This window comes from Myotis nattereri (genome assembly GCF_964212035.1).
Source record: "Myotis nattereri genome assembly, chromosome: 13".
Classification (NCBI taxonomy): domain Eukaryota; kingdom Metazoa; phylum Chordata; class Mammalia; order Chiroptera; family Vespertilionidae; genus Myotis; species Myotis nattereri.
Window position 1 is genome coordinate 5,960,874 of NC_138088.1, and position 22,486 is coordinate 5,983,359.

The following is a 22,486-nucleotide window of genomic DNA, read 5'->3' on the forward strand; positions in this document are numbered from 1 at the left end:
TAGCAGCCCAATCCTCAATAGCTAAGATAAACACCCTAAGTGCCCATCAGCAGATGAGTGGATTAGAAAACTATGGTACATCTACACAATGGAATACTATGCTGCTATAAAAAGGAAAGAACTCCTACCATTTGCAATAGCATGGATGGGCCTGGAGAGCATTATGCTAAGCGAAATAAGCCAGTCAGAGAAAGATAAATATCACATGATCTCACTCATTCGTGGAATATAAAGAACATCATAAACCAATGAATAAAAATAGATATAGAGACAGAGAAACATCAAACAGACTGTCAAACTTCAGCGGGAAGGCATGAGAAGGGAGTGGATAGGGGTAAAAGATCAACCAAAGGACTTGTACGCATGCATATAAGCATAACCAATGGACACAGACACTAGGGGGGTGAGGTCATGTGCCAGGAGGTGGGGGGTGGAGAAGGCCGGGAGAGGTAAATGGGGGGAAGAAGGAGATATATGTACTACTATTTGTAATACATTAAACAATAATAAAATAAAATAACTAACAAGATAGACGTTTCTGGTAAAACAAACTTAAAAATGAAAGTCAGAAATAAATAATATTATAAATCAAAAGTTGACATAACCACAATAAAGTAGACATTTAAAATAAGAGAATCCATCAACCACTGTATGCCAATAAATTTGAAAACTTACATAAAAATAGAAAAATTATTAGGAAAATATAATTTGTTGAAAGTGATACAAGAATAAAATTTCTGAATATTTTTATAAATCTTAAATAAAGAAGTAGTTTAAAATCTTCCACTCAGTGAAAAAGGGGGGGGGGGGGATAAAATTTTATACAGATGTTCTACCAAACATTCAAAGAAGTGATCAACAAGTCGCAGGCAAGATAAATAAGAAGAAATCTATACATAGACACCTCACCAGGGTTTCCAATCCGTGCTGCACCCCTGAATCATCTGCGAAGGTTACTTGGCCCCTCTGAGCCTCCGTTTGGTAAATACTAAATAACAAAGTACAACCTATTTTATAAGAATGGTAAAATGATTACATGAGCTAACATATATAGAAAGTGCTTAGTATGTTGCCTGATACATACTTTCTGTAATTGTCTGTAAATACTGGCTATTGTTATTGATCAACACTTTCCATATCAGATTAAAATCCCATGTTTACCTGACTATGAGAGTTGCTGAAGCAAATAATCTCTGACCACCACATCTTTTTGCGCCCAGCAGTGGGCGCACAGTAGGTGGTGCAGGCATCCAGGAGGGAAACTCCTCACTCTCACCCATTACAGTGGGCACTGCTGGGTGGGGGTGGGGTGGGCGGTGATACGGAGGACCCTCAAGCTCCACCCGCCTGACCACGCCCAGCCGCGCCGGGCCACGCCCACTCCTAAGGGCATAAAGAGCAGTTGCCCAGCAGTGTGCGCTGTGCGGTAGCCCGGGCAGGAGGCCCAGCCATGCCCAAGAACGCAGTGGTCACCTTGCGCTATGGCCCATACAGCGCAGTCGGCCTGTCTGTGGAGCACCGCACCTTCCGCCTGGAGGGCCTGCAAGGTGGGCAGCCGAGCGCTGGAGGGCCGGCAACACGCGTGTGCCCAGGTAGAGCGAGCCTCTGAGCATCCGGGAAGGTTGTGCTTTCTGTCCAGACCTCCTTCCTTCCTCAGACCGAGTTCCACCTTCTCTGGAGAGTCTTTCCTGCACCCCCAACACCCTGGGATGCATTAGCATCGTCCTCCGCCTTCCCCTGCTTCAGTAGAAGTTTGAGACCAGTGAGCATGCTCTGTGCGCCCACGAGGTGCCAGGCAGTGCACACGTTACCTGGATAAAAAGAATTGCGGACCCCGCTTTACGCAGTGGAGCCTGCGGATCAGGGATGGTAAGTGACTTCTCCAAGGTCATAAGGCTGACTGGAAAAGGCGGGGACTCTATCCCCTGATCATTCACTCATGCAGCAGACCTTAATTGAGCACCTAATATGTGTGGACACGCTTGTAGGTACCTGGGACACGCTGGGGAACAAAGACACATGTCCTTGAAGTGATGTATGTCCTTCTCATTGATGACTACTAGCTGACCGTAGTGCTAAGGCTGTGACAGAGGAACGTAATCATAGTGGGCCCTGCCACTGCCAGAATTGGAGGGGAGAGGGGAAATATCTGGAAAGGTTTACTTGCTGCAATTACATTTGAGTTCAGCTTTAAAGAATGAACAACTAATTAGGTAAAGAGAAGAAAGTTCATTCTCCATGGGGGAGCTAATATCTGTAAAGACTGGAAGCATGAACAAATGATGTATTTGTTGAACTTATGGGAAGATGTGGTTGGAGAGGTAGGCAGGAACCAGATCCTGCAGGGTCCTGTAAAAGTTCTAGGCAGGGGGATAAAACACTGGCCGCTGTGCGGACACATGAAAGGGGTCTAGGATGGAAGCATGGAGACAAGTCGGGGGCTGTTGGAGTGCCCGTGGGAGAGATGACAGTAGCTTGTACCAGGACAGCCATAAAGGGGTGGTAGATGAAAGTAAAAGCAATGGTGCTCCCTAAGAAATTGTAGATGGGAGGCAGGGGTCAAGAGGCTGCCCTCTGGATCCAGTCCGTTCTGACTTGAACCAAGTGCGATGGATGGAAGTGCTCTACATTGAAGTGACAACACCAAAGATATTCAATTGGAGGAACATGCTTTATTTTGGACATTATTGAACTTAGTGTGCTTTCAGCTATGTAAGCAGAGATTCTGAGTCAGCTCTGCAGTTCTGGAGTTCGGAGAAAAAGTCTGTTTTCTGGGGAGAGAAAAGTATGAGTCGCTGGCTCAGGGAGAACACATAGAATGAGAAGAAAGCCTGAGACTGAGTCTCCATGAACTATATTATATGACCCAAACCCAGAATCTTCCAGGCAAAATGCTATGGGAGTCCAGAGGACACAAAGTCAGCAATCATGGAAGACCTCCTGGAAGAGGTGGCACTTGCATTCTAGTTTAGAGTGTGGGGAGAATTTCAGTGATCAGAGAAAACCACTTTCTCTGAGAGAAGAGTTGATTGAGAAATTTCTGTTGTAAATAACCCAGTATTATTTGGTAATGCTTAAAATGTTTGTAGTCTTGGCTAAGGACACTGCCTAAATAATTGACTTTTTGCTTCCTCCCCATCTGATGAACTGGGCCCACTCACCAACTCTTCACCTCATAACCCACTTTTAGTTTTTCATTAATAAATAATGAGACTAAGCCACTACAGCATTTCCTTAAAAATAAGGCAGGTCTGGCTCTGGTCAAGATGGCAGTGTACTTGGAATGTGGTACTTGGAAACTCCCACAACCACATCGAAACTACAACCAAACCACAGAAGAACCATCATTCAGAACTGTCTGAAATCTAGCTGGACAGAAGACCTCTAACTAAGGTATAAAGAAGAAGCCACATCAAGACTGGTGGGAGGTGTGGAGACACAGAATAGGCTGGCCCCACACCCACATGTAAGTGGTTAAAAATTGGGAGGAATATCTTGGCCACCAAGGTTCCCCCTGAAAAGCCAGAGGTCCCAGCCCCACACCAGAATCCTCAGTCCAGGGTTCCAGTGGCTGGAAGAGAAATATTCAAAACTTCTGGCTGTAAAAACCAGTGGAGACTGTGGCTGAGCGAGACAAAGGGCCCACACGTAGACGGACTCCGTTCCACCGGCTCTGAGCTCAGCACTGGGGCAGCAGCTTGAAAGACACCAGGGGCGTGTGGGAGGAACTGAACTGTCTGGCTTCAGGATGAGTTCTGGAGGAGCAGCTTTCTCCCAAGCAGCAGTGCTGACAGAGGCCACTGTTCCTTTGCTGAGCCCTCCCCGCACAAAGCCAGCAGGCAGGCACCATATTTGAGTCTCCATCAACCTGACTGACACCATTTCCCTGACCCTGGTGATTCTCAGAGGTCTCCCCCCGCCCCACCACCCAGTGTCTTTCCATACAAATGGCCTGTCTTGGTTCATGCTGCCAACTTTCCTAAAAGCTCTCAAACAAGCAACATCTGGCCTCTGTGTATCCTGTACCTCTTGCTAAGTGGCCCCAGGCCTGGCACTAGTGGCAACTGGCCATGGTCCTCAGCTGGGGCTCTCCCAGGCAGCTCCAAGCCCAGCACGAGTAGCAGCCATCTGTGGATTGCTTTGTAGTTCATGCTGTGTGGCCCTGGGCAGGACACAGGTGGCAGCTGGGCTTGGCCCACACCTCCCAGAGGGCCCCAGAGCCAGCACATGCGGTATTAGCTTCAGGACCAACTGGAAGCACCACCCAGTCACCTCAACAAGCAACACAGTCAAGGCGTGGACTCAGTGGGTACCTGAGACTTGGTAAAGTGAGTTCTGCTCTCTGGGGTTGGCCTCTGCACTGCTGATTCTCCACGGTGGTCACAGCCAATATTTGCAGCTGATTGGCCTGGAGGTAAATCCACCCCATTGACTTGCCAATAGCAATCAAAGCTCAACTATTACAAGAGGATGCACACAGCCCAAATGGAAGTCACACCTGGAACACCAGCTTGGGTGGCTGGGGAGACTGTGTGAGACCTACAGTGGAACCTGGGTTCTCAAACTTAGCTCATTCCAGAAGACTGCTTGAGAAGCAGTTTGTAAGAAAACTGAAGCATTTTTTTTCCCATTAGAAATAATGTAAATTTAATTAATCTGTTCCAGAACCCCAAATGATTCCCTGTTTTAGCCTTTCTTATATACAGTGCATGTCTAATGTAATGTTTAACCTATAGATAAACACATTTAAAACAAAAAGGAGATGAAATATAAATGAAAAATTTTTAAAAAGGGAATGAAATGTACAGTAAAAAATGAAAATTGATGTCAACACTAGAACTTTAATGTTGAGAGCTGTTGCCTCTGAAGTGCTTTCACTGGCTAACTGCTTTTCATTTATCCAAATCAATAATTTTTCTACCTCTTCAGCATGTGATCATTGTTTTATGAGCACTTTTACACCCTTAATATCAGCACTCTTGATGGCCTCTTTATGTTTTAAAATTCAGCTAATCAGCAATTTCTCCATGCCATACTAGGTAGCCAGATTAGACACATGAATACCTTGATTATACTTTGCAATTATTTCTTTTGTAAGCTCTATTATTGTTCTCACAACTTTCCTTTTCACTTTGCTGCTATCACTAACCTTCTTAGGACCCATGGTGACTTACTGTACACATTTAATAATAAGCAGCAACAAAAGCAAAAAAAAAAAAAAACAACACATAAAAATATTCACAGCACAATTTCCTGAGGGTTTAACAATGCCAAGTTTAGCAGTAAGCTGACTAATACTAGTACATTCTCTCCTTTCTTTGTCACCTGAGAGGTATCATGCAGGTATCAGCATGAAAGGGTTGTTGGGTGGGGAACCAAAGTTTTATTCAACAAACAGGACATTTTTCCATTGATAAACTTGGTTGAAAACAAAATTGTTTGAGATAGGAGACATTCAAGAAGCAAGGTTTGACTGTACTCCATAAGGTCACTCTACCAAGACTAGGAGAGGTAGCAACTCTAACCTTATACATAGAAACAAACACAGGGAGGCAGCTAAAATAAGGCAACAAAGAAACATGTCCCAAAGGAAAGAACACAGCAAAAGTCCAGAAAAATAACTAAACAAAATGGAGACAAGCAATTTACCAGATTCAGAGTTCAAAACACTGGTTATAAGGATGCTCAATGAACTTAGGGGAAGAGTAGAAGAACTTAGTGAGAACTTTAACAAGATAGAAAACATAAAAAAGAACCAGTCAGAAATGAAGAATACATTACAAGGAATCAACAGTAGAGTAGATAAATCAGAGGATCAATCAGTGATTTGAAGGAAGCAGAAAATACCCAATCAGAATAGCAACAACAACAATTTTTTTTTTAATAAAATGAGAATAGTGTAAGGAACTTCTGGGACAACTTTAAGTATACCAAAATTCACATCATGGATGTGCCAGAAGGAGAAGAGAGAGCGCAAGAAATTAAAAAGCTATTTAAAAAATAATAATGGGAAATTTACCTAACCCTGTGAAAGATATAGACACACAAGTCAAAGAAGCACAGAGAGACCCAAACAATATAAACCCAAAGAGACTCACATCAAGACACATCATAATTAAAGTGTCAAAGGTTAAAGACAAAAAGAGAATTTTAAAAGCAGAAAGAAGAAAGCAGTTAGCTACCTACAAGGAAACTCCCATAAGACTTTCAACTGATTATTCAACAGAAACTTTATAGACCAGAAGATAATGGCATGAAATATTCAAAGTGATGAAAGGCAAGGACCTACAGCCAAGATTATGTTATCATTTAGAATTTAAGAACAGATAAAGAGTTTCCCAGCAAGAACAGCTAAAGAAGTTCATCACCACCAAACCAGTAGTATAAGACATGTTAAAGGTCTTTAAGAAGAACAAGGAAAAAAAGATAAAAAATCTGAATAATAAAATGGCAATAAAGACATATCTATTAACAATTGCTTTAAATGTAAATGGATTAATTGCTCCAATCAAAAGACAGAGAGTGGCTGAATGGAGAAGAAAACAAGACCCTAAAAGTAAAGGGATTGCCCTAACCAGTTTGGCTCAGTGGATAGGGCGTCAGCCTGTGGACTGAAGGGTCCCAGGTTCGATTCCGGTCAAGGGCATGTACCTTGGTTGCGGGCACATACCCAGTGGGGGGGGGGGTGCAGGAGGCAGCTGATCAATGTTTCTCTCTCATTGATGTTTCTAACTCTCTATCCCTCTCCCTTCCTCTCTGTAAAAAATCAATAAAATACATTTTTTAAAAAATAAATAAAAGCAAAGAGATGGAAAAATACATTTTATGCAAATATATATTTAAAAAGCTGGGGTAGCAATACTTATACCAGACAACATATTCTTTAAAACAAAGGTTATCTCTGGCTGGTTTGGCTCAGTGGATAGAGCCTGTGGACTCGATTCTGGTAAAGGGCGCATTCCTGGGTTGCAGGCTCAATCCCCAGTGTGGGGGCATGCAGGAGGCAGCTGATCGATGATTATCTCTCATCATTGATGTTTCTGTCTCTCCCCCCCTCTTCCTTCCTCTCTGAAATAAATAAAATGTATTTTTTAAATGTTATGCAATTATCATCTCTATGTACTTCCAAAATTATTTAAAACCCCAAACAGAAACTCTGTATCCACTGATCAATAATTCCCTATCCTGCCCTCAGCTCCTGCTAACTTCTAACCTACTTTCTGTCCTTATAACTTTGCCTAATATAGATACTTTATGTAAGTAAAACCATACAATATTTGTTTTTTGTGCCTGGCTTATTTCCCTTAGCATACTATTTTGAAGTTTCATCCATGTTGTAACATGAATTAGTATTTTCTTTCTTTTTATGGCCAAATAATAGTCTATTATATGTATACATCACTTTTTTTATCCATTCATCTGTTAATGAACTCTTTGCTTGTTTCCACTTTTTGGTTATTGTGAGTAAGCTGCTATAAATATAGGTATGCAAGTATCTGAGTCCCTGTTAATAATGTTTTGTGGGCATGTAACTAGGAGTGGAATTGCTGAGTCATATGGTAATTCTATGTTTAACTTTTTGAGGAACTACCAAATTTTTTTTACAGCAGCTGCACCATTTTACATTCCACTAGCAATGTATAAGGATTCCAATTTCTTCACATTATTTCCAACAATTTATATATTCTGGGTACCAGGCCCTTTTCAGATAAATGACTTGCAAATACTTTCTCCCATTCTATAAGTCACTTCCTTAATATTGTCCCTTGATGCACAAAAAGTTTTAAATTTCGTGAAGTTAGGTTTTTCTGTTTTCCTTTTATTGCCTCACCTTGATGTTTAAGAAATCATTGCAAAAATCTAAGGTCATGCAGAATACTGTTTTCTTCTAAAAGCTTTATAATTTCTAAATTTAGATCTTTGACCCATTTTGAATTAACTTTTATATATGGTCCTAATAAAGAGGGAATATGCTAATTGACCCTCATGCCATTGCAAAGATGGCGGCACCCACAGCCAATAAGGAGGAAATATGCTAATTGACTATCACATCCTCAAATATGGCAGCGGCCACAAGATGGCCTGCAGGGGAGGGCAGTTGGGGGCAACCAGGCCTGCACAGGAGGGCAGTTGGGGGGCACCAGGCCTTCAGGGGAGGGCAGTTGAGGGCAACCAGGCCAGCAGGGGAGGGCAGTTGGGGGCGATCTGGCCAGCAGGGGAGCAGTTAGGCATTGATCAGGTTGGCAGGGGAGTGGTTAGAGGGTGATCAGGCTGGCAGGCAGGCGAGTAGTTGGGAGCCAGCAGCCCTGAATTGTGAGAGGGATGTCCGACTGCCAGTTTAGGCCCAATCCCCTGTGGGGTCCCAGATTGGAGAGGGTGCAGGCTGGGCTGAGGGATCCCCTGCCCAGGTGCACGAATTTTGTGCACCAGGCCTCTAGTATAAGATAAGAGTTCAATTTCATTGAAAAGATATTCATGTGGGAACTTCTGGTAAAGATGGCAGAATAGGTAAATGCTGTACTCACCTCCTCCCATGACAACATAAAAATCACAACTAAATTATAGAATAATCTCACTTGATAACCACCTGCACATTAACTGAATTTCTATAACTAAAAATATAATAAAGATGTCACAATGAGACTTGTAAGAGGGACAGATACATGGAACAGGAAGTCCTACCCACATCCATGGCATGACAATTAAGAGAGAATTGGAAGCGGTACACCAGGTTCCCCAGCCCAGGGCACCAGTGCTGAGAAGAGAAGTCCCTATAACATCTGACTGTGAAAAACAGTGGGGTGTACAGCCAAGTGAGCTGGAGGGCTGCTGGAATCCTAGACATTCCTCTTTAGGAGCCTGTCAATGGACTCACTCAAAAACTCACTGTAGGATCCAGTGCAGGGAAAACATCTCAAAATGTGCCAGGGACCTACAAAGAGGAACTAAATTGACTAGCTTCAGGGTGAGGACTGGAGGGGCTGGGCTCAGGGCAGCTCTCTCCCTAAAAGTGCTGGTAGGTGCCATTGTTTCTTTGTTGAGCCCTCCCAGCACTCAGCTGACCCTGGTGCAGGCAGGTGCCAAATCTGTTCTCTCCATTAATGTAACTAACACTGTTCCCCTGATGGTTCCCTGAGACCCAGCTCCACCCAAGTTGTGTGACCAACCTGCACAGCTTCCAGTGGCTTTTGAACACAGTGGCCTGCCTCAGCTCATGCTGGGATTGTCCTAAAATCTTTCAGAGGTCTACACACCCCACATAAGCAGCAGGCAGCTGCACCTCTTGCTGAGTAGCCCTAAGCCTGGCACAAGTACTGACGGATCTCAACTTGCATTATAACACCATGAGGTTGGCCCCAAGGCTGGCAAAGCTGTGGCCAGTGGTGGCTTGGAAAGTAGCCTTAATTAAATGACCACAAGCTGGGCACAAATGCAGCTGACCTCAGCTCACATCTCCTGGAATTAGTTGCAGCTGGCCTCAGTCCACAGCATGGCCTTGCCCAAGCACCTCCAAGCCCAACACCACTAGCAACCGAATGCATATTACTTTGTAGCTCCCACCAGGTGACTCCAAGCTGGCACAAATGACCATTCCCTTGGCCTGCACTATTACCCTTCCAAAGAGGCTGCAGAACCAATATACCTACTGGCTATCTTCAGACCTCACCAGAGCACCACCCAAACAGCTCCACAAACAAAGTACCTGCAGGATGAATTCAATTGACACCAGAGCCCTATGAAAGTAACTCCTACTCTATGGGGGTCAGCCTCCATACAATAGCTTTCTTGCTATAGTTACAGCCAGCTCGTGTAGTCAGTAAGCCTTGGGGTCAGTCCCACCCACTGATGTACCAACAGTAATCAAGCTCAGCTAGAATAAGAGGGCACAGAACGGCACACAAGAAATACCCTACATGGTCAGGGAGACTGCACAAATATGCCACACAGGACACCTATTACATAAGGCCACTCTGCCAAAACTGGGAGATACAGCAGATCTATGTAACACAAAGAGCAAACACAGAAAGGCAGCCAAAATTGGAAGATGGAGAATCATAACACAAATGGACAATAAGACAAAACTCCAGAAAAAGAACTAAACAAAATGGATACAAGTAATCGACTAAATACAGTGTTTAAAACACTGGTTATAAGGATGCTCAATGAACTTAGGGGAAGAATAGATGAACTTTGTGAGAACTCAACAAAGAGATAAAAAAAACATTACAAAAGAATCAGAAGTAAAGACTACAATGACTAAAATGAAGAATACATTAGAGAAAATCTACAACAGATTAGATGAAACAGAGGATCAAATCAGTGATCTGGATAACAGGTAACAGAAAACCCTCAATTGGAACAGCAAAAAGGAAAAAGAAATTTTAAAATGAGACAGTTTAAGGGATGTTTTGGACAATAGTAAGCAAGATAACATATCGTAGGGGTACCAGAAGGAGAAGAAAGAAGAAAGAAAACCTATAGGGAGAGATAATGACCAAAAACTTTCCTAACCTGGTGAAGTAAATGGCCATACAAGTCCAGGAAGCACTGAGAGTCTCAAACAACATCCAAAGAGGCCCACACCAATACACATCATAATTAAAATGCCAAAGGTGAAAGACAAAGAGAGAATCTTAAAAGTAGCAAGAAATAAAAGTAGTTTCCTACAAGGGAGCTCTCATAAGATTGTCAGCTGACTTCTCAACAGAAGCTTTGTAGGCCAGAGGGATTGGCATGAAATATTCAAAGTGATGAAAGGTTAAGACCTACAACCAAGATTGCTCCACCCAGCAAGGCTATCATTTAGAATCAATCAAAGGAGAGATAAAGAGTTTCCCAGACATTAAATAACGTAAGTAGTTCATCACCACTAAATAAATATTACAAGAAATGATAAACAAACTTTTTTAAGAAGGAAAGAAAAGATAGTGAAATATGAATACAAAAATATAGGAAAAAGATAGTCATGGGGCCGGGGGAGTTCTAAAATGGTGGTGGATTAAGTAGAGCTACATTGACACTCTCCCAGGACCAAACTGGAATTACAACTACAATACAGAAAAAAACATCCTGAATAATCAACTGAAGAGTAGCTGGAGAGAACCCTGATAACAAGGACTGAAAGTGGAGACCACATAGAGACTGGTAGAAAGTGCTGAGGCTCAAGAGGGCTGGCCAGGCTCCCACAGACAGCAGCTGGAGTTCTGGAGGGATATCTCAGCTATCAGGGGTTCCCACTGAGAACTCTGGAGTCTAAACCCCAAGCTTGGCTCCAGAGCTGAGAAACCACCAGAACTGAGAAAGGTGCCCACATAACATCTGGCTGTGGAAAGCAGCAGGGTTGCTGTCTGCTAAGGAGAGATGGCTGGAAAAGCAGCAACTCACTTTGGGCTCTGGCAGAGGGAGGGCAGGGTGGGCTAGAGCTGTGTGAGGAGAATGCAGGGTTGGAGGCTCTGGGGTTAGAGCTCAGAAGGCAGCTGCACAGTTTCCTGTGCTGAGTCATTCCCTCATTCAGCAGAGGACATCTTTCTCAAGAAGACATTTTCCATCCCAGCAGCTTTTGCCTGGGAGGGAAGCAATTGCCCCTCCCTGTTGGAAAACCTCTCACCCACCCTGTAGTAGAGCCTATGCCTTGCTGTGGTCTGTAGCCTGAGACAAATTAAGACTGAAAATAACAATCAGACCACAGGCAGAGGGTGATCTCTGGAGGCTTTGTGCCTTTGCCTGATCTCTTCCTGGACCTGGAGGTTGGAAAAGCAAACTTTCATGCACATCTTGGTCCTTTCCAAAGACACCCAGCCCAGCAGAGGGAGGCACAAGCTGTGGATTCCTGATAGCTCCAAACAGTGCTCAGGGCCAGTCACAGTGTCTGACATTGTCCTGTACCAGAGATTGGGACTCCTAGCTGATCTACCTAATACAGAGACTCAAACCCAAACAGGCAGCCAAAATGGGGAGATTAAAAAATGAGCCCCAAATGAAAGAACAAGAGAATTCTCCAGAAGAAGAGCTAAATGAAATGAAGGATAAGAAATTTATCAGATATTTTCAGTTTTTTTATTGTAATTGATTTCTAGTTTCTTACTGTTGTAGTCAGAGAAGATGCTTGATATTATTTCAATCCTCTTAAACTTACGAAGCCTTGTTTTGTGTCCGAATGTGTGGTCTCTCCTTGAAAATGTTCTATGTGTACTTGAAAAGAATGTATTTTTGCAGCTTTGGGGTGAAATGCCCTGAATATATCAATTAAGTCCATCTGATCTAGTGTGTCATTTAAGGCTGCTGTTTCCTTGTTGATTTTTTGTTCAAAAGATCTATCCATTGATATCAATGGTTTGTTAAAATTCCCTACTACGACTGCATTACTCTTGGTCTCTGAGGGAGCAGGGATTCTTCTCTATTCTGTTCTCTGCTATGTCCCAGTGCCTGGAATTGTGCCGGGCATGTTTTAAGGATTGAGAAATATTAGTTAAAATGAACCTACATGGAACTGAATGCTAGAGCCACCGGAGGTGAGATTGCAGAGGAAGCAAGGCAAAACAGAAATGGGCAGACAGTAGGACGTGACAGTGGTCCCTCAGGTGGGTGCTGATGTAGGAGAGAACCTGGAGGCACAGGAGGCAAATGAGATAATTGCAAGAAGAAAATGGCCAATGGGCACCAAACTGTTAAGTAGGAATTATCTTTAGAAAAAGATGAATTCATAGCTGATGAAGGACCTGGGGAAAAGGTGTTCTCAAAGACTTGAGGAGGGAGGGTAAACTGGAGGGCAACTCGGCAGTATCTTAAAATTTAACATATATTGTGGAATCCAGCTATGCCATTTCTCAATTTTACACACACACACACACACACACACACACACACACACTTGCACATGTACATGGAGGCATCCTCTTCCTTTATATTTCTCGATTTCTTGACTGAAAAATAGGAAACAATCAGAAAAAAGAATGGCTGAATAAATTGCAGTACATCTGTCACATGACATGCAGTGTAGCTGATCTATGTATATGGGCAGGACTGGGTCACCACACCACAGTGCTCAAGGCATAAAGTATGTTCCTGAATCCCATATGCATTGCGATCCCACCTCTAGTGAAAAAAGACGAAGGGCAGGAGGTGGAAGAATTATGTATAATTTAAAATTTTTGTCCATTTCTATACTTGCAAGGGTTTTTTAAGACATGGGTCTGCATCATAACCTGTAAAATTTTAGCACAAAAGTATTTTATTTTATCTTATTTTTTACAGGCAATAATAAAAAGGCTATTTATTATACAACAATTCAGTGAATTTTACCTAGTTTCAAGAATAATGCATGCAATTACAAATGAGAGGTAGAAACACTGTATTAAAGACCTAAGAATACAAACATCAAATAAATAAGTGTTCAAATTAACTGCTGGAATTTCATACAGATAAATAAGGTAAATTATATTACTTTGTCAAAGTAAAGGGAAGCCTTGTTTTTGTTTTTATCATGTCACTAAATTAGATTAATGGCAAAGAGCTTCTGTGCAATTTGTCAGTTCAAATTTATTATCTAAGAGGATTAAAATAAAAGGATTAAAACTGAAGAGTGGTTTATTCAAGTATTCAAGCAGGTAAATAAAAGAAACCAAATAATGTTCAAGGTAGGAACCATTTCTGGAGAAATGTTACCTGCCCACCTTCTCCATAACCAGCTATTTAGTAAACTGTCAGGATTCACATGAAAAACACGTATTAGGCTACAGAGCTGCTGTTTTCCTAAGAGAAAGCAAACCTGACTTCTCACTAATTTCATGTAGGCACTCCCCATCATTCACAGGCCTTTAGATCCCAACATGACTTGGCCCTATTAGAATTCTAGAGGGTATCCCTTGATTGACATTTTTTCCTAATACTGCCCAAAAAAACCAGCTGTTAAGAAGCCAAGAAGTCCCGGCCATCAGTGCACATCCGCATGCACAATAAAGAATGCAACCAAAGGCCAACAGCTGCAGCTCAAAAACATCGCTGAGAAAACCTGGGGGTGCAGATGAAGAGGTTAGAAATGCAAAGGTTCACCTGAACACAGGCTCTCACCACTGAAAAGTCTACTAGCGACTACATGTGATGCTGGAAAGGGTGTGTGTAGACAATCAAGTAAAGCATTTTTCAAAAAAAATATTTTAAAGCAATAACGGAGATGGGTCTGAGCGTTCATCTCCTGAGGGGTAGGAGAGACAGGGTGAGCCCCTGACTGTGCGGGCAGTTCTTCACCTCCGAGAGCACAGGGTGAGAGCGGGCAGAGGAAGCAGAGGGCACAGGCAGCTCGTCCGCCAGCAGGGGAGCAGAGGAGTGTTCTGAGAAGATCAAGGGAAGAGTTTTTATGGTTGAAGGAGACTTAAGTATTGCAAGGTATCAGCAGGTGGTTGATTTTTAAAGTAAGCTTTGTATATTCCTGAATGATGATTCGTATTATACTGGCAGCCAACATTCACTGAGGGCCAGTGACACATGCCAGAGTGCCAACCGAAGCCAGGCAGGCAGCATCTGCTCCTCCTCCCTCCCGGACCCACCCTCCCCGACCACCGTAGCCTCAACGCTAGCACCAGAGCAGGCACAGAGCGGTGCACTTGCAGACCCCCTTCTGTAAAGCCTGCATCTGACTTCTGTGTGTTCCTTTAAAAATCATAGCTCTTTATCATTTCCTGAAGCCTGCTGGCTTTGGTAATACATTTGATCTTTCCTGAACTTACTATGCCTTAAGCAATCTGAACCTTTTTGTTCGTTCTTTATTATAATAGCTCAGCAAAAATGTCTGCACTGTGGCTTCAATCCTGATGAAACTAAACTAATGCTTAACAAAAAGTTCTAAGTAAGTCCCCTGGCCATGTTGCTCCTTGCCTGGGTACTTGAGTTTGCCAAGTGACCCGCTGAAGGGAACTAGAAGGAAGTGAAACTGCCCCTACAAACCAGAGTCTGCCTTATTCAGTTAGGATGCTGTGTGACATCCACCGCCCCTCCCTCTGCATTAGCCACACACACTACGCTCATCAGCATTGCATCTGCACAAGCAGAGAAGGGGGACAGGCCTGTGGTCTGTTTGCCTTGACTTCCTAACCAGCGTGTTTAAATCATTCACAGGTGGTGCACGCTCCCCCAGCACCGAGAAGAGGGGGGCTTTTCGTGTCCCTTCCGTTACCCAGATCCCACTTGAAGAATGAGGTGCCACTTCAAAGAACCAGGCATTCTGCAGGCGGCCTTACAGCTTCTGGCTGATTTATGCTGGAGGTTCGCCACTGCCTTTGCAGAGACTTTGTTGCATGGAGTATATTTATCTGACCTTTCTTTGAATAGACAACCCATGGCAGTTCACAGAACAAATGCGTCCTCCATGTAGAGAAGGTGGCATTTGCATGAGCTGCAGGGATCTGGTGCTGCTTCAAGTTTTATCCCTTAAGCCTGCACTGGCCGCCCTCCCGCTGGACTCAGCGCATCCTGGCCTGAGGAGAAGGGATGGGTGTCCTGAGAGTAATTTACGACCTAGACTCAGATGGCTTATCGCTTTAATAAGTCAGACTCGGGTCACTCAGGGTCCAAAACAGTCCTTGGAGGTGCCCAGCGCCATTGTGAGTTTGTTTATTCCGTGAGTTTCATTAACACCAGGCGCCTGGGGGCGGTGGGGAGGGGGGAGGGGGGTGCTGTGGTCAGTGAGGGAGAAGCATGCCCTTAAAGGCCGCGAGAGCGCCTGCTTTGCGACCATATAGAAGGTAAAGTGAGGAGTTATTGCTCTCTTAGGATTTCTTCTTGTTGGGCTTCAGTCACTTAGACCCCATTAGTCGGCACCCCCACTTCCATAGGGTGGCTTGACTATCTGATGGTTCGAATCCAGTGTCTTAGCTGCACCCTGCCAGGAAGAGTGCGCTGTTCTCATAAAACAAACCCCAAGCTCACATGCTGCACGAGGCTTGGTCAGCGGGCCCCGAGGGAAAGGGCCGTGGCAGCTGCAGGGTGCACAGCTTCCCGGGTTGCCCCTGCAGCGCCCTCCTCACTTATACTGTGTTCTCTGTGACCAGCCCCAGAGCCTGCAGCCCCCTCCCCGAAACCCCAGGCCTTAGCTCCTAGCCCCAGAAGGGGGGTGGGAGTGGGAGTGGGAGCGGAGAAGCTGTTTTGTTCCCGATTTTTCTATCATGTTGAACTCCACTTCCCAGCTACATCTTCAGACAAGGGACAGTCAAGGTCACAGAGGCTGAATTGCCTCCTATCTACCCACTGGGAGCTCTTCCTTCCCTCTCCAGCTACACCCCCCATTTTTCCTCCCCCCACTCAAGAGGGTATGGTCCCCAGAAACCTGTAGAGACCTATGCTTACTAGACGACCCACTGGCCATTCCAGAACGGGTGGTCTGCTTCATTTAAACCAGTCCTGGGTCCAAGCTGAGTGCTTCCTCCAAAGATATGTAAGAACAAGACCTTTCACCAGGATGCAATAACAGAAATATGCCGTAGAAAACGATGCGGTGTCTGCAGAGACGGGGTTGGCTGACACAAAGTCAATTAGGGCCGCCACGGGGTGCCCACGGAGCGCTGTCTTGTTAATGGAGATCCTCGCTGAGTTACTTTCTGAAGTTCCTTTCCAGAAGTGAAATTAAAATCACGCAATTAAAATGCTCACAGTCGGGGCTTGCTGTTCTTGAACTGATTGAAAGATGAAGTGGGCACGCCAACATTTTGAAAAAGCAATTGTCTCTGTGATTAAATACAATTAGCTGACATAACTGTCTGCTTTTCGCCACGTAAGGCTGATTGAGATGCTAAGGCTTTAAAAAAAATGGTCCCAACTGATTTCTCTTTCCAACCTCACCCAACTTCTCGCCGGCTCTCACCCCAAGGTTAGCGGGGAACACATCGAAAAATCGGGGAGACACGTGTGGGAAACAACAGAGCTCCGGGCTGTTCCGTGCACTGTTTCTGCTAAGCCCACACACTCTTGCGTTTCCCCAACAGAGAATAAACCTAACAGTGTTTCTCTAGCTGATCTCTAAGGAAGGAGCCGTCGAATGTGATAACCAACAGGCAGGTTCCGAAGGTGAGAATAAGAGTTTAGTCCATTAGCTTTATTAAAAAGATTTTAATCTGAAAACATGATAAAAGAATAAAGAGAAAAAAACTTCTCATAATCTCACCAGAGAAAGATAATCACTGGGTATTTTTTTTCTATTACATATACATTTTAATTAATGTGGAATATGTAGTTTATCTGTAGGCTCATTTTTGCTTATATTACAAATATTCTTGCAATTAAAAATTCATAGTATTGGGCATGTAAGTTATTCACAGTATTTTGCTATTATAAAACTACAGAATGAAATATCTTGTTGCCAAAACTCTGATTTTTTCCTCAGGAGGACTTCTTATAAGTGCAATTTCCTTGGCCAGAGATTAGAATCATTTTTTTAATTCTAATTTTTTGAGGCTTTTAAGGTTTTTGTCATGTACTGTCAAATTGCCCCCCAGACAGGTTCCATCAGCAAGGTCAGAAGTTATCTAATTTCACAAATTCTCTGAAACACTGAGTGTTGTCTCTATAAAAAACTCAAAAGCTCTTCCTAGAGAAAGCTCATATTTTCACAATCATGTGGGTCTGGATCAAATCACAACCGATCCTGAAACGCTCAGGCCTAGGGCTATGCCTCTCCGAGAAGGCGAGGGCATCTGGGGCCAGCGCCAGGCAGGTGCCCACTGGGACGGCGGAGTTACGGCCATGAGCACCTGGAGAGCAGACCAGCTGCAGTGACCGTGAGGACATCTGCATGCCATGCCAGCGGCAGTCTGCCCGCCACCACACCCCTTTCTCTCTCTTGCAGCTGTGCTGGCTGCAGACGGACACCTGGTCACCCTAGAGAAGATGGATGACTGGAATGTGGTGGAGCTCAAGGTGAACGAAGAAGTTGTCTTCCACTGCAACATCAAAGACTTGGAATTCGGTAACCGCCCCCCCCCGCCCCCCGCCCAGCCCACCCGCCCCGCAGCTGAAGGGGTCCGTGTGTGTGCCCAGATCCAGCCCGGGCTTCTTTCCGAGTCTCACACTCTTACCGAAAGCCCCGTGCCCTGTGGCACTGAATGGGCGCATCCTAAACCACATACAGTGAAGTGCTTGGTGCTCTCGGCTTCTTCCCAGAACACTGGGAACAGAGAGAGGCAGAAAGAGAATGGAGTTTTAGCTCTAGGCTTCAAATACCTGATGGGAATTTAGGGATGACCGGTTGTTAGGGTGCGTTTTAATAATGTGTGCTTTATTATGTTATCTTCAGAACAAATTTTGTTTCATTTGACTATTCTGTCTAGGCCTCATAAGACAGAGTTGATACGCCCGTTGTACAGTTTGTTCAGCGATATTCTAAGGATTTCTTTGGACTGGTGAGCTGCTGGCCTGCCAGGCTGGCATCAGGCATACCTCACTCTGCTCAGAAGTAAACGCTTTTGCAATCCACTAATGCAGACCAACTAAGCAGTGCCGTGCCCGTGTACTTAGAAAATGCTCTCTTAGTGGAAGCCATACGTGTGTCTTATATGACATTAAATTGCATATAAAGCTGGTCACAAGAAAAGTCTATCTGTTTCCCTAGGAGGTGATGGTAAACTAGACCCTCTGTGCCAAGAGGCCAGGATAGCCGTGCTAAATGCCTACTGATCTTGTGGAAACGGGCACCTCAAGTCAAAACAGCAACTGCCTCAGGCGTTCGGTGATGCAAACAAAAGCAGCAATTTGGGCCATGGACGCCAGCACCCCCTTCAGAACGAGGCAACTCCAGACTGTCCTTTCGCTTGCACAGGGCTGCGCACCTGGCTGCAGGGAAACGGGCCCACACCGCAATCAAACCACACCATTTGCTGTGTGTCTCAATCCGAACCCATAGGGAGGCCCTCCAATATCAGGTACATGTCGAGCTGAAGGAAATAATAAAATGCAATCTCATACCAAAGCGTCGTCTCTTACTAATAAAGCACAGCCGCCGGAAGCATCAGGGATTCCATCCTATAGTTAGCGAAGCGCTAGGAACAGGCAAAATTAAAGACGACGGGGGTGGGGGTGGGGTGGGGAGGGAAAATAGCGGCCTTTGAAAATCTGAACTAACAGTCAATTTCAATATTTGGAAAACTGGCTAATCCTAGGTTTATTTCTTGTTCCCAATGGAATCCTACATAAATGCTAATAGACAATTACCTGAAGCCAAATCTTTGGTTATTCGCCTGGCCAGCATGGCTCAGTGATTGAGTGTTGACCTAGGAACCAGGAGGTCACGGTTCGATTCCCGGTCAGGGTACATGCCCAGGTTGCAGGCTCAATCCTGTGTAGGACCTGCAAAAGGCAGCTAATCAATGATTCTCTCTCATCATTGATATTTCTTTCTTTTTTTAATATATTTTTATTGATTTCAGAGAGGACGGGAGAGGGAAGAGAGAGATAGAAACATCAATGATGAGAGAGAATCATTGATTGGCTGCCTCCTGCACACCCCCCACTGGGGATCAAACCTGCAACCCGGGCATGTGCCCTTGACTGGAATTGAACCTGTGACCCTTCAGTCTGCAGGCTGATGCTTTATCCACCGAGCCAAACCAGCTAGGGCCATCATTGATATTTCTATCTCTCTCTCTCTTCCTCTCTGAAATCAATAAAGAATATATGTTTTAAAATCTTCAGTTATTCTCCTCTCACACAAGAAAATGACCTGCCTCCTTTTGCATTAGCCAGTCCACAGGCTGTTCTGAGGGCCCAGTGGAGGCAGGGCCCGAGAGGAAAGGGGCTCCCGGCCCTCTGGAGGAAAAGACAGCCCTCGGAGCTAAAGAGGGGTTTCCTTACGGTCAGTGTAAAGACCTACCATGTCAAAATGACGCTCCTCTTCCTGTCAGGCCCATGCACCAAGCCGCAGCCATGTTCCCAGCTACAGAGCAGAGGGGGAGCTGCACATACTGATCCAATGGCGCTAATGTGAGGGCCGGGAAGAACGCAGCGCGCCTTGGAGAAGGCGCACAGGAGCCTGGGCTGTGGTGACAGAGGGGCTCTCAGGCTTCTGGCGCTGCTGCGCTGGGCTCACCCCACCCCTCGGGAGTGGCCGCCCTGCCCTGGGCTCCCCCGCACCCTGGGAGCTACCCTTCCCTTTGCTCCAGGCAGCCTCAAGCCCCCTGCACCCCAGGACTTAAACGGCATCTAGCACTTGATGAAGCCACTGTACAAGTTCTCTCTCCCATGGGGTAAAATAGGGGATAAAACTTTCATTTTCAGCCCAAACCTCACTTATCAGATTGTACTCGGAGCTGAGGACTCACTTAGGGCTCTTTGGAAATATTTCATCATCCTTCCTGGGAACCTGAAGCTAAAGCATTCTTCCTGGCATCCGGCGCCTGCTTTCCCACGGTTAGTAGCCCTAGAATGAACCCTCTTTCCAAAAGACCAGCCAGTTATCTCAGGATAGCCTCCTATCTTTGTCTTCATATAAACATATTACTACCAAAGAAGTGCATTTTCACCGCAGTAAATGGAAAAATATAGGCAAAAGTAAAGTGTAAATTTGCTAACATTTTGGTATATTTCAATTTGGGTTTCTTCTATTTATGACTGAATACTTACCAAGAAATAGACATATATAGAAGCTGAATTCAACAATTTGGGATCTTGTTGCATGTACCAATTATATATCTTTTTTTTTAACTTAAGATGTTTATATTGAGCTTCTCCAGTGTGACTAAAGCAGTTGTTGCTACGAATTCCATCTTAAATCAGGAGATTTCTTCCTCCTCGAATAATGATCCCTATTTTCTGCTGAGAAATGCAATGGTCACTTTCCCATCTGCACTTGGTGCTGTAACTTCGGCTCCAAGGACAGTGGACCCGCCCAGGGCCCTGGGACATCAATGTTGAACTAGTGAAAGCGCTCTCTTCAGCCCCCTTGCCCTCCTCCTACACGGCCCCTCAGCCTGTACTGGAGCCTCAGGGCAGCCTCCCACGTCCACCAGGGCCTGCTCTCCACTCTATGACCAGAGCGGAAGGCAGTGAGACGAGATTGCACGCGGATTCCACGGAAAACCCAGGGGCAGAAAGCTTCTGAGAGATGCCTGTGCGCAGGGCACCGTGTTCCAGTTTAAAAGAGTTAAATGATGTGTAAATCAGCATCACCGGAAAAGGTTCCAGGGTTAGCTCTGGGTGGCCCTTGGAGAGATGGATGGGGTGGGGAGAGGGGGAAGGTCTGCAAGACCATCATTTCTTCCATACTAGAAATATTTTAAAAAATATATTTTTATTTATTTCAGAGAGGAAGAGAGAGAGAGAGAGAGAGAGAGAGAGAGAGAGAGAGAGAGAGAAACATCAATGATGAGAATCATTGATCAGCTGCCTCTAGCACACTCCCCTACTGGAGGTCAAATCCTCAAACCAGGCATGCGCCCTGACCGGGAATCCAACCATGACCCCCTGGTTCTTAGGTAGGCGCTCAACCACTGAACCACGCTGGGCCGGGCATACTAGAAGTATTTTCAGGGGTGGAATTGATTTTATTTTGCATGATATTCAAACATTTAAAATAAAATCAATTAAGCCAAAAATAAAGCAAAACTTTGACATCGAGGTCATCTGTCTGTATGACCCAACCCTTCTCTGTCTTGGATTAGGAAGAGCTTTGCCTGAAAATGTAATTATTTTTAGCCTAAAGAAATGTGCGCTCACCTCCTCTGCCTCCCTGTCTTCTGTCTGCTTGCTCACGTCCCTGCCGAGAAACAGGAAACACGCTTGCTCCCAACTAAAGACAAAACACAGACATTCAGGTGCCTTTTAACGCTCTTAAAATACCACTTAATTAGATCACATTTTAAGTTTTGTAAGATGCCAAGCAATTTTCTTGTTATTGGATCATGTAAAGGAAGTCTTTTTAGAATAATGCTATCTTAGTTTTTAGTCTGAAAATTTGGAATCTCTAAGTTTGTTCATATAGTTTTAAAATTTTTAAATAATGGAGATTTTTAGGGGCCTCCCTGAGCTTGCTCCCTGAGCTGGCTGCACCTGCTCTCTTGGTAAGCTCACCTTTAAAACAGTAAGAAACAATACTTGTGCCCGGCTGGTGTGGCTCACTGGTTGAGCATCAACTTACGAACCAGGAGGTCAGCCTGGTTTACGGGCTCGATCCCCATTGTGGGGCATGCAGGAGGCAGCCGATCAATGATTCTCAGCATTGGTGTTTCTATCTCTCTCTCCCTCTCCCTTCCTCTCTGAAATCAATAAAAATATATTTTTTAAAAGAAACAATACTTGTGGCAAGACAAGGCCATCTATAGAAGAAAACCGTGTTAAAAAACCAGTTCCCAGTGTACGCTGCTGGGACATTTGAACACTGGGGATGGAGAGGACCCCGAAGAACACTGCACACCCTTGGGGGCAAACGCTATGCCTGTGGACACATAACCCAGGCAAAGTAGTACTGGGACTTGGTGCTGAAGTTCACCTGTGTCAGACACTCAGC

General features: G+C 44.7%; 1 protein-coding gene across 1 annotated transcript; it reads left to right on the top strand.

Annotated features, from left to right (window-relative positions):
* Positions 1-1,450: 1,450 nt before the first annotated feature.
* LOC308528688 (UPF0728 protein C10orf53) lies at positions 1,451-18,663 on the top strand (the record flags this gene model as incomplete). The annotated part of the gene is made up of 3 exons (XM_081104435.1): positions 1,451-1,547; positions 17,837-17,956; positions 18,599-18,663. The coding sequence occupies 3 exons, from the start codon at positions 1,451-1,453 to the stop codon at positions 18,661-18,663; spliced, it is 282 nt and encodes a 93-aa protein (XP_080960561.1).
* Between the last annotated feature and the right edge of the window lie 3,823 nt (positions 18,664-22,486).